This window comes from Pleurodeles waltl, chromosome 9 (genome assembly GCF_031143425.1).
Source record: "Pleurodeles waltl isolate 20211129_DDA chromosome 9, aPleWal1.hap1.20221129, whole genome shotgun sequence".
NCBI classification, from domain to species: domain Eukaryota; kingdom Metazoa; phylum Chordata; class Amphibia; order Caudata; family Salamandridae; genus Pleurodeles; species Pleurodeles waltl.
This window is the reverse complement of record NC_090448.1, coordinates 879,362,736-879,374,741: the sequence shown is the minus strand read 5'-3', so window position 1 is coordinate 879,374,741 and position 12,006 is coordinate 879,362,736. Positions and strand designations below refer to the sequence as shown.

The following is a 12,006-nucleotide window of genomic DNA, read 5'->3' as shown; positions in this document are numbered from 1 at the left end:
GCCAGTATAGGAGCTTACTAGATGTATTGCCCCAACCATAGACCCGGCTCTGAGAGGCAATCCGACACTGTTACACATCATCAAGGCATAACTGGCGCAGGGAGAGCTGATCAAGAGCAAGTTGGCAGGGCTCATGGGCCTCTGTCCCAGAGGATTTCTTAATCTGTGCGACGCAGAGCTCAAGCCCCTCAATCTCTGACTGCCTCTGCTTGTCTTGATTGCAGAAGTGTGTGCGGGCTATACCCCTATGTACGCCTTACCAGAGGCCCTTCGCTACCCGGGGACTTCACCAAGCCAAAGTTCAGATGCAGTAAAGCTTCCAGCTCATGCATCAGATTAATCGACCGCCGCCACGTCCATAAGGTGCCAAGCATTCAAGCGTCAAATCGGGCGCTCATCCTGGACCCCACCCCCCAACAGATTGGCAATGAGCGCTTGGTCGGTGATATCCCTTGGCAAGATCCACACATCAGCTGTAAAGAGCATAATCGTTGCTGGCATAAAGATGTGCGAGAGGTGGTTTTCTGGACAGCAGAGGTGTGGGTGTAAGCCTGGATAGGGGAGTGCCAAGTATGGCGGACATCACATAAGCCGAGGCCTGATATCCAGTCTGCTAAGTGAAAGGTCGAGGGTTGGGAGTCGTTTAGTCCTTCGAGATATTGATGGAATGGGACATCAACATAATAAATCTCCCCCCAAAATGGTAATCCCTCTTTGGGAGCTCACCAATACCTTTTTGATTGCATCGATCGTTGGGCCAGGGATATGCGGAGGGTCATAGACACTCAACAGATGGTTCACCTGGCCATACTTTGACCCTCTCCCCCAACTCCCCATCGTGACATATCTTGTGGTCCAGGACAACCACCCTGCAGAACCTCTAGTTTAGCCAGAGTGATTCGCTTTATCGTTATCATTCTGAGCCAAGGAGGGGCACTGCATGCCCAAGAGGTGTGTCTCCTGCAACAGAAGAATATCGGGTGAGTTTCATTGTGCAAACCCCAGGACTGTGTTGGGTTTAATGCTGTCATTAAGACCGTTGACATTCCACGCCATTAATTTAAGGACTGACATGGGAAGGGGGTAGTATCAGGGCCCAAGTGAGGGCCAAATGGACTGCCAACGGGGAAGAGAAGGCAGGAAGTCGCAGCTCACCTAAACTAAAACCAACAACAAAAGGCCAAAGGCCCATCCTCTCCAAACATTCCCCACAACCACCCTCCCACTCCATACCCCCATAGCCTTAAGCATCTTTCGCCCCTGAAACAAAGTTACAAGAAACCACCACACTGGACACACATACACCACCAAAGAGGTGTCCGAAGAGAAAAGGATACAATAATGCTGGCAAAGAAGTCTAGTTGAGTTGAAGAGACCCCTTCTGAAAGGGGGGGCAGTTCAGAGGAAGTCTAACCCAATTTAAACCACCAATGTTGAGTCCTCAGATATTACCCGGGGATCAGAATCGTTCCTAGTCAACACCCCTTGAGGACAGTCCCATAAAGGGCTAACCACTCCCACGTCTTAGGTGATGAGGAGCCTTTCTGTCTGCCTGTTATGTTTACCAGGGCAGTGTTTCTCACCCCTTTTGCTGTGTTGAGCTTCGCCCGTGGTGTGCTCATCAGGGGGGTGATTGCCCCTTCTTGGCAGCGTAGTACTACTTGGGCCCAGTATCCGTTGCCCATTCCAAGGCTGCCTCAGGCGTATCAAAGAAGTAGGATTTAGATGTATGAATAACTCGGAGGCAGGACGGGAATAGAAGCATGGTCATGGCATGCAGTTTTTGTTTCACCACTTCATATCACCCGCATTGCCATTGTACAAGTGGAGTATGATCGGGGAAGATGAGAATTAAAGCTCATTTGAAGGTTGTGGGAGCCACTTTGTGAACAAAGCGAAGGACCACATATATATCCTTGTAGTTCAGGATTTTTCCAATCATGATGCGTGTGGGGGGCGCCCAGCAGAGGGGCTTTTGCAAGTGATATATGGGCGGGTTCTACAACAAAACACAATGATAGATGTCCCTCTGGCATCCATGACCTTATCCACTTCTCCAAAAAGACCGCAGAGTGTGACCCTTTGGCCCATCCTGGAAACCTCACAAAGAGTAGGTTATTCGCTGGGTTGCATGTGACTGAGACGTCGCACATTTATCAATATTGAGCTGCCTTAAATGGATGGGGTGCCCCTTTCCCCATGATGCTCCTGTGCTCTTGGTCAGCTCCGGGTGATGGAGGGCAAATCCTTAGGATCTGTTGTGTAGTCGTTACCCTCCACCATTGGGCCCGTTAGTAAATGCGCCCCTGTGGGATGAGGCTTCCGGTCTCCGATAGCTTGAATGGACAAGGCGAAGGTAATATTTCCCCAGGAGTAGGCCCTGCGTGTGTTTGGACTGCTGCCGCTCACATTCAGGCTTTTGGTCCTCGCTAGCTTCCCACCACGGGGGCCAGGAGCAGAGAGTCAATCAGTGGGAGTACCTTGGTGGCAGAACGGGTGAGGCCACTCCTTATAGCCGACTGCGGTGTCAGCCCACCCGTTGCAGCCCCTATGTCAGTCCTGGCTCAGGCTTGGCGGGTGTCGCGGACCCAGCTCACACTTATTGCCATCAAACGGCCACACCAGCAAGGGTATGGCAGCCCAGCCTTGCAGCAGGCCCACAGCAGATGCCACAGCACATCAGTCATGCAGCGGTCCAGCGTGCCCTCCTCCTTACCCTAATATCGCGGCCCGCTGAGAGTCGGGTCCTCTACGCAAGTTCAGCTTCCGTCCAGGCTCCTCATGTTGCAGCCTCAGAGCCATTACCAAGCCCAGGGCGGCCCCAGGGGAACAATGAAGACACCCCCATGGACAAGGGGATGGGTGGCAGATGAGAAGCGTCAGCAGCAGGATGGCGATGGAACCACCTTCGGGGAGAGAAAACCTCACGGAGGGACGCCTGCCATCCTGGCCTGTTAGGCCACGCACTCTCACCCTGGATTTTGTACCTTTTTATGGGCCCTGTTTTTGTCTGACTTCCATATACTGTGACACTCCAATATATTGCTATATGATGTGTGCTCTGTTCCTAAAACTGTACTGTATGATTGGTTTCCCCTAAAGGTAAACCTAAATTTAACTTTCCAGTAAGGCCATTGTAAGTTGGTGCAAACAAAATGCATTGAACACTGATGAGGGAAGTTAAAGGTCATATGTGAGCTGAGGTATGCATTTACAGCTCCCATGTATATGACAAAAATGTATGGCTTTAGGGTACACCCCTTTGTCCTGTTTGGGCTACAATTTAATTACAATGCAGTGAAACATGGTAAGGACACATGCCTTTGCCATGTACAAAAACATTTTCCTGTCCATTATTTACGTTTCTTCTTTGTGAAATGGGTGCTTAATATGTCAAGTGCATCATACTATATATACATTGGGGATATTGGGCCCTCACAGTGACTACCCAAAATCTGTTTTCATTTTGAAGGTAAAGCCATACTCTCCATGATCAAGCCAAGATAAGAGTACAGTCATTTCCTAAACCTGCCTGTAAAAAATTGTAGACCAGTGATTAAATGTATTTTTTTCAGTTTCTCATATTGAATTGAATGGTGAAATTTGATTTTTTGATAACTTTATTGGTTGTGTAACTTAAAGAAAGCGATGTATTCACTGCCTGAGGGAAAACAATTTAAGAATTGCTTTTCCTTTCAGCTCTATTCCAGAGGGCAATTACACATTCTTGGCTGGCATGCTAATTTCCATGAAGGGCTAGGCCTCCATGCCCATGAAGGTTAACATATGGTCAACAATACAGGGCTAAGACATCTGGGAGGAAGTCAAAATCAGTTGGCTCAATAATGGGCAGCGTTCACTATTCTTCCTTTGACTTGAAGATTGCAAGGAACTGCTATCATGCATGCCCAGAGATTTTTTTCTTGCGTTTCTAATGTGTCACAACTAATCCCCACCAATAATAAAAGTTTTGTATAGAGCATCTCATATTTGAGATGGTCCAACTTTAAAATGCTTTCTTCAAAGGGCTCTGTCACTCTTTAAATCTATTCCGAGCTGTAGCAAGTACATTAAAACTATTATACAATGTCTGTGCAGATGGTGTGAGTCTAAGTACTGTTTATTCCTATTGTTGAGTGTGTGAAGGGCAAGACTCCCCAGGAGTGAATCCTTAAATGAAGAGTATAGCTCTACCCCTTCTCAACAGTTGTAATTAATACCATATTACTTTCTATGGATCTACGTATAAGGTTATGCACACAGATGTTTTTGGACTTAGAATTTATAAAGATAAGGTATGTAATTAGAAGCTCGAGTGAGATGCAGTCATAAAATATAGGCCTTGTTAGTATCGACTTTGTTGCTTTTTACTGGAAAGATTTGTTAAAATCTGATATGGTAATAACATTAACTTTGGCCTTTGCATTCTATGTAATTGCAGGTTTAATAGTATACATCTTACCAGTAATATGTTTTAGTTGACAACAGTTATTTTCACCAGCCTGACACAGACATGCACACTTTCACCCCACATATATAAACACATACCCGCCCTTGCTTACCTGCAATCACACGATATTTTTTAAAGTACAAGCAATTGGATATCACAATATTTTTAAAATACAAGCAATTGGATAAGATTCAGACAGGTCTGCGGGGTATCCGGGAGACATTCTTACATTAATGTATCTTTAGAAGGCTAGGGGGTTTCTTTAGAGCAGACAGCAGTCCAATGGGCTCAGAGAGAGGTTGTCTTTTGAAAGCAGCCTCATTCTGTGAACATCTGTTACTCGGTCTCCACATATGTATTGCATTTCCCTAGTTCACTAAATTGTCCTGGTTGTGAGGTGGGTATTTAATTGTATAACTTTTGTGAAATGTATAATGCCTATTGCTGAAAAATCATTGTTATTGTTAATTAGGATAAGTTGATTCAAAAATTGACTCAGTTGTTTTTGACTCCATTGTGAGCTTTGTAATGGCCCATTTTGCCCATAACTGTAATAATGACTCATTTTGTCAACAGCACAAACTCTAATAGCTCTAGGCTTTCAATGAACAGGTATTATTACTGATTTCAGTGGTGCTCATTGAATCACACTAGGAAAAATAAAATATTGAGTGGGGACTTTATGATTGAAAACTTTGATCTACAAGGCTCTGCATCGGCACTCGGCCCAGTGATCTGCTGTGTCAACTGTGATTTCTTTAAATCCATTGAGCATGGTTTGGCTGTGATACTGAAACATCTTGCTGGCTCTCTCGTGCACACAGCCCAGTTTAGACACCTGGCGGATGTCTATCCCAGCACAACTCATATCCTTCTTAACCTAGAGGAATGCCTAGTGAAGCCCACCTCACAACCCAACAGAGATCAGCACAGCTTAGCACCCTACAGATGGCAGTGTACTGCCAAACCCTCCTGATGCCCATCACAGATCCCCCTAGAGCAGTGTCCAGTCCTACCCCAAGCTAAGTGTAACCTAGCACTGTCTCAGTTCATCCAGAGACAAGCCCACCACTGATCCTAACAATGTTATTTTATCTCCCAGTGACTAGGTTTCTATCTCTGTTCAGGACAGTGAACTTTAGAGCAGGACTAAAGGGAAGTATTAACTGATATACAGTGAGTACAGGAAAGTATTTACTTATATACAGTGAGTAATTTCAGAGCATTTCGATTAATATAAGCACTGTCCAGGTCCTGGTACGGAGTGACTTAGGTGAGTAGAATACTCTGGCTAGCTGTGTCCAGTTTCTCCTTCCAAGGTCAATTCCCATGGCTTGTGTAACTGGAGATAGTGCACTATAGAGATTTTACGCGCTGCTGCAGCTGACGGTGTATATGTGTGTTTATTGCTGCTAACCAGGGGAGGCTCCTTCACAATGGCGAAGAAGTGTCACCCCCCTGACTAAGAGCCGGAAGCTGTAAAATAAAACGATATTTTATTATCATTTTATTTTACAGCTTCTGGTTCAGCTAGCAGCATGTGCAGGGAGGGTGGGGGGCTTGTCCACCAGAGGGAGAAGAAGGGAAGGGGAGGAGGAGAGAGTGCACCTAAGTGCGCATGTGTGTTTGACCGGCTGTCTTAGATGGCTAAACACACAAGCGCACTTAGGATTCTTCAACCTTACTGTGTTGAACAGCCGGGCTGGAGAAACTCCACAGACCTCAGGGTTGTGTCTGAGTGGCAGTCCAAGCCGCTAACACCAATTCTGACACCGCTTTCATGCTTGTTTTAGCATGAAAGCAGATGCAAGGATTGCTGGGGATCCTGTGCTGGTGTTCCAGTGAATTCTGCGACACCAGAAGAGAAGAGGAGGCGGCCAGCGGCGTCTGTGAAGGTAGTTTTTTTAAAAAAAATGTTTTTTTTCCCCCTGTCCCCCTCCGACCCGCGTCTCCCCTTGAGATTTGCAGCGGCCGCTGCTGCTACTAATCCTGGCTGTTTGTGTCTTTGATCAGCTCTGACAGTTCTATACTAATATCGGGCTATTGTACAAAATTTACCCTTAGCTTATGCTTTTATACCCAGTCCACAGCTTATTAGGAGAGGTAATTTGCTTGCCATAGCTCATCCTATAGCAGATGTTCCAGTGACTTTCTGCACTTATGATCTAGTACCGTTTTGATTTTGGTGAAGGGGGCAGTGTCTCTGATTTCCCCACACCATGCTCTCTTCGCAGCTCTTAAATTCGTTGTCTCTCCATCCTGTTGGGAGTTTTTGGTTTCCAGTGGAGACAGAGGTACAGATACCAAGATACGGTAGGAAGTGAGGGTGGAATATTCATTCCTCCTTTCAACCACTTGTTATAGCATCATGAACTCGAGTGTTCTTCCTAATCCTCTCAAGGACTCCCCTTCTGCATTTGTGCCAAAATGGGCATGAACCAGTTTAGACTATACTAAAAGGATCCAGCATGCAAGGGCCAAAGTAGTAAATTCTGTGCCCTAAGTTGGGGATTAATACTTCCTAAAAAAGGGAAATTAAAATAAAGTTCCCTTTCACAGTTGGTCAGTAGTGCACAGGAGCATGCAAGGCCTTCAGATGGAAGCCTAGAAAATACTTTGACGTACAAGACCTGCAAATGATCCTTTGTACACTGTAGCAGCACTGTCTGAGATTGGCACTGTTCCTCTGCTAACTGCAGGACAATTTCATAGCATTTGCATAGGCACGCCTCCTTTTTCACAAGAGCAGCTAGAGTGCTAGAAGCCTAATCGATAAACCATGGAAGCTTGCTATTGTCCCTCTTTCTTTGATTTCCGCCCCCAAGTTGTGGTTTTAAAGAGACGCCTACTCCTTTAACATGCATTTCTTTTTTACTATGAATGCATTTACCGTGCATATACCTTTACCACGCAGGTAAGTATAAGTAAGATGTTTCCTCTCACTATTTATATATATATATATATATATATATATATATCAAAATTATATATTCACTGAAAAAAACAAAAGTTACAGGGACGTTATAGTTAGGTTCTGATCTTACTCGCACAAAACCTTAGAAATTCGGCAGTTAGAGTTATTTCAAGTAACTATAACTCGCGCCCTAAGGTAACTATAACTCGCACTCCCCACCACAGTTTTTTCTTCAATAATTTGGCTGCTAATGTTTTATTTATATTTATTATAATAATGACGTTATAGAGGTTGTCATGAGTGCTGTATTATCTGGGGTAATTAGCAGTGAATGGCAAGGGTGCGAGTTATAGTTACCTTAGTGAGTGAGTTATAGTTACTTAAAATAATTCTGACTATAAATGCTGAATTTCTAAGGTTTTGTGCGAGTAAATTCAGAACCTAAGTAAAACGTCCCTGTAACCTTTGTTTTTTTCAGTGAATTTCTATGGGTTTTAGCATGCTCAAACATAAATATAAGCTGCCTCGCACACAGCCTTTGGACGTGCGTGGGGGTTGGCCACAGGGCCTGGCCAGGCCCCGGTGCCAACCCTCATCCTTCACCCAATCCCAAACTGCATGAGTTTGGATGCAGTGTTTTTTTTTTTTTCCAATTTTTCTCTGAATTTGTGAATCCGAGATCCGTGGATCCACCTGTGAATCTGCAGATCGGACAAAGAAAAAAAAAAAAAAGACAATTTTTTGCCCACAAAGGAGCCTTAGGGACCACTCTAAGTATCCTATGGGGTCAGGATATCTGTATCCTGATCCCATATGTGTTTTTGTCACTCGATCCACCAAGCAAAAGCAAACATACATTCGCTTTCAGCAAGCAGGAACAGTGAAACGGCTCCCGCTTGCTGAAAGTGGAGTTTTCAACATGTGCCGTTGTCAGGCACTGCTAATTACCCCCCTATATTGCAATACTCATGACATTTTTGATAACATCACTGAGTAAAAGTTTTGAGTAGTAAACTGCATTGCGGGGCACAAGTTATAATTACCTTAGGGCACGAGTTATAGTTACTTTAAATAATACTAATTGTTGAATTTCTATAGTTTTGTACGTTTAAAATGTGAGCCTTACTGCACCCTTCCCAGTAACCTTAGTTTTTTCAGTGGATATATATATATATATATTTATATATATATATATATATATATACATACGCACACACACAAATATATACTTACCTTAAATAGACTTTCCATACATGGTAAGGGCATAGGCTAGGGAAAAATTTGGATGGTAAAGCCACTGCATGCTAATTACCGCGTTGTAAAAGCTGTTTCCCAGGCAAAGCTACCATCAAAATTACTGATTTGCATAGTTGAGTGCTATACTGATTTACATCTGTGTCCTGTAAGGATGTAGGTCTGATGTATTTCCTTGTCTTTTCAGGGTCTTGATACCAATGCCTTTGATGTCAAGGTGAACGTGTTTGCCTCCAGCCAACAGAAGACCATGTCGTTTCCTGTGCCATACGACCTGCCTCTGGAGCATTATGGCAGCAAAGGTACTGGGCAGTGTGCCAGAAAAGAGCATTGACTGGGGTCTACGAATAACCTTATGTGTTTTCCTGCCTGGTGGCACCTTGTAAATATTTGATGCTTTAGATTTGGCTGTAATCTCTGTTTAATAGTCTGTTTGGCAAAGATGTTCACAGTTTGCAGAATAGGAAATGTTCCCCTTTGAGTAGTTATCATCGTCTTGAAAATTAAACATTGTGTGTTCTGTGCCGAAGTAAAGCACATATGTGTGGAATTAAAGTAACTTCTGATGGATACATCTTCAACAGATTCCTCACCTTATCAATATCCTTTCCAGGCGCCTGACAGGTCCGGAAACCTTTTCTCAGTAGTAGCTATCCAGCAGTGCCAGTTGGTGGCATGCAGCTTCTAGCACAACCCCACTTTTTAGATGTTTCCACAGGTTCGTTCCCCTAGTGAGTTTGTGCTGCTTGTTATACAAAACATTGCAAATTACGCAAACATATTATGTCCTCTTATTCTTGCTTTCACTCACGTGTTCATCTCTGCACGACTCAGTGGATTGCAAAATAGATGCAAGAACTGACGCTACTGCTCAGGTTGGCACCTAATATAATCTTATGTCAACATATTTAAAAGACAGTGCCATGAAGCTGCAAGGCACAACTTGCTGGAGCTTGAGGGCTAGTGCCAAGTTTTCAGACCAGTTTGACTCCTCAAGCCCTATAACACAAGGCCTCACTTTCCCTGCTTGTGCCATGGTGCCAAATCTGACCCGTGTTTCCCTGTGCTGGCTTACAATGGGGTGGTCCCCTTAACCCTCCAGGTGGCTGCCATCAGGGGGCACACTGAGAATGCTGCCACCTTTTTGTGGCACACTTTCAGTATGCCTCCTGACAGCTTTATTGCATTTGCACATGGGTCCATAATAAACGGCGTAAGTGCAGGGGTAAAGCGATTCCCTCATTAGCGCGATGGCCACACTTCCATGCAAATGAGTGAACGCCCTCTTGAGATAGCACTTGTGCTACATGTGCACTATCTCCATCTGTATTCAGAATTGGCCACACAAGCATCTGCAGCCCCTTCTGTAATACTAAAGTGCCCCGGGGGGCACAAACCGGACACACATGCCCGTTTCAGCCCCGGGGCACTTTTTTTAATACGGCCGCTGGAAGAGATATTCATAAACTGAGAAACTTCCATGAAGATTATGTATCCACCAGAAATGGCTAAGTTACTTTTTTGTTAGATTGTTGTCTAATAACATACTTACTCGAAATATAGAAAAGCTTTTCTTTCCATCCCCTTTGAATTCACTAATGACAACCTTTCCACCATAATACAGAAACTAACAATTGGACATCAGCACAAAGCCCATTGTTATGCAAACTATTGCACATAATTATTTGTGTGCCTAACTATTTTATTCTGAATAACTGTTCCTGTTATTATCATTGGAAACATGTTTTTAATGGAAATGTGAATATCTGTTGTACACATGCTAGAGAGAGCTTGGCATTCCTAAAACCTGTTGATAGAGTAGATGCTTAGAGTTCGGTGATGCTTGAACTATCGGCAAGTACTCTTGTCCAAGGTGTGCAGTTATATGCATTCCAGAGCTACAGTTAAGAGCTGGTCTTGCACAGAACTTGCACCTTCATCAGCATCCAAAACCTTTAAGACTATTCTGCCTAATCTGTACCCAACAAATGAGTGCTTCCGCCCAAAGTTTTTCATAGGAGCCCACCACCGGCAATGCCAAATGTCAAAGATAATGAATACCAAGACTGTTTGGATTTCATCTACACTTCTGTCATTCACCACTCTACATTTTCTCTTTATTTCACATTTGTCATTCGTTTTTGTTCTTGCTTTCTCCCTTTATTGCTGTTTCCCTATTTTCTTTTCCTTGTTTTGGCACACAATGAGCACTGATATTTTGGCACTGAAAATCGTTGATATTGACTTACAAGCCAGTTTTTAAACTGGTTTAAGGCATGTTACTGATGAGGATTAGATGGTGTGTTACACAGATATATTGCAAACCTGTGGATAAATAAATATCTCTCATATCGGGGCATCTCTGAGACCAGAGTGTCCTTTTTGCAGAGTTATCCTCAAACTTTTTTCTCCTATTTTCTGACCCTCTTTTTGTTGGCTTTAGGACTGTGTGCACTTTACCACTCCTAATCAGTGCTAAAGTGCATTCATTCTGCTCTCTCTCTCCCCTAAAACCTGGTATAAATGGCTTATACCTGTTTGGCATATTTAATTTACCTGTAAGTCTCTTGAAAATTAGTATACCATATACCCAGGGCCTGTATATTAAACACTACTACTGAGCCCTGCAGCACAGGTTGCGCAACCCACAGAAGTAGCCTTGGAAACTTGTCTCGGGCCTGCTACTGCAGTGTCTGTGTCCGCAGTTTACTGTCACATTGACTTGATAAGTGAAGCTACTTGCCAGGACCTAAGCTTCCTCTTACTACACCTAAGTCACCCTAAAGTAGGCCCTAGATAGCCCTGTGGACAGAGTGCTGTGTATGTAAAAAGTAGGACATATATTGTTATGTGTTACATGTCCTAGTAGTGACAAACAGCCTATTCTGTTTTTCACAACTGTGAGTACAACTCCGCTCATAGGTTTACATTGGGAATTCCTTATATATGTCTAAGTGGTAATTTCTGATCTGTGAGGAGTAAGCATGGGCGTGATTGGTATGTTTGGAATGGTAGTGAGAAATCCTACTTACTGGTGTAGGTGGATTTTACATTACGACTTTAGAAATGCCACTTTTAGAAAGTGGGCATTTCTCTGTGCTTATAACGCTAGTGCTTTGCAGCCTGACTCCAATCCTCATCTTGGGCAGAGTGACAGCTCCACTTGGTGCATACTTTCCAGAAAACCATCACACGTGGGCGGGTGTGACAGAAGAGGCATCTGCATACTGATAGTTTTCCTGGGCTGGGGAGAGGGAGGGTCCTTCACACCTTCCATGTCAGTAGGCTGTGTCCTGCCCTCACACAATGGTCTGATTACCCCCTACTGTTGTCTGGAGACAGAGCTGGGTTGAAAGGGGGTTGTGTATCACTGAAAGAATTCCTTTGA

The 12,006-nt window shown here is 44.1% G+C and overlaps 1 protein-coding gene across 1 annotated transcript in view; it reads left to right on the top strand.

Annotated features, from left to right (window-relative positions):
- TDP1 (tyrosyl-DNA phosphodiesterase 1) overlaps positions 1-12,006 on the top strand; it is a 787,135-nt gene that overhangs the window by 661,492 nt on the left and 113,637 nt on the right. Inside the window, exon 15 of the mRNA XM_069208192.1 lies at positions 8,806-8,920. Coding sequence (XP_069064293.1) covers positions 8,806-8,920 — 115 coding nt within the window. The remainder of the gene's footprint in view (positions 1-8,805; positions 8,921-12,006) is intronic.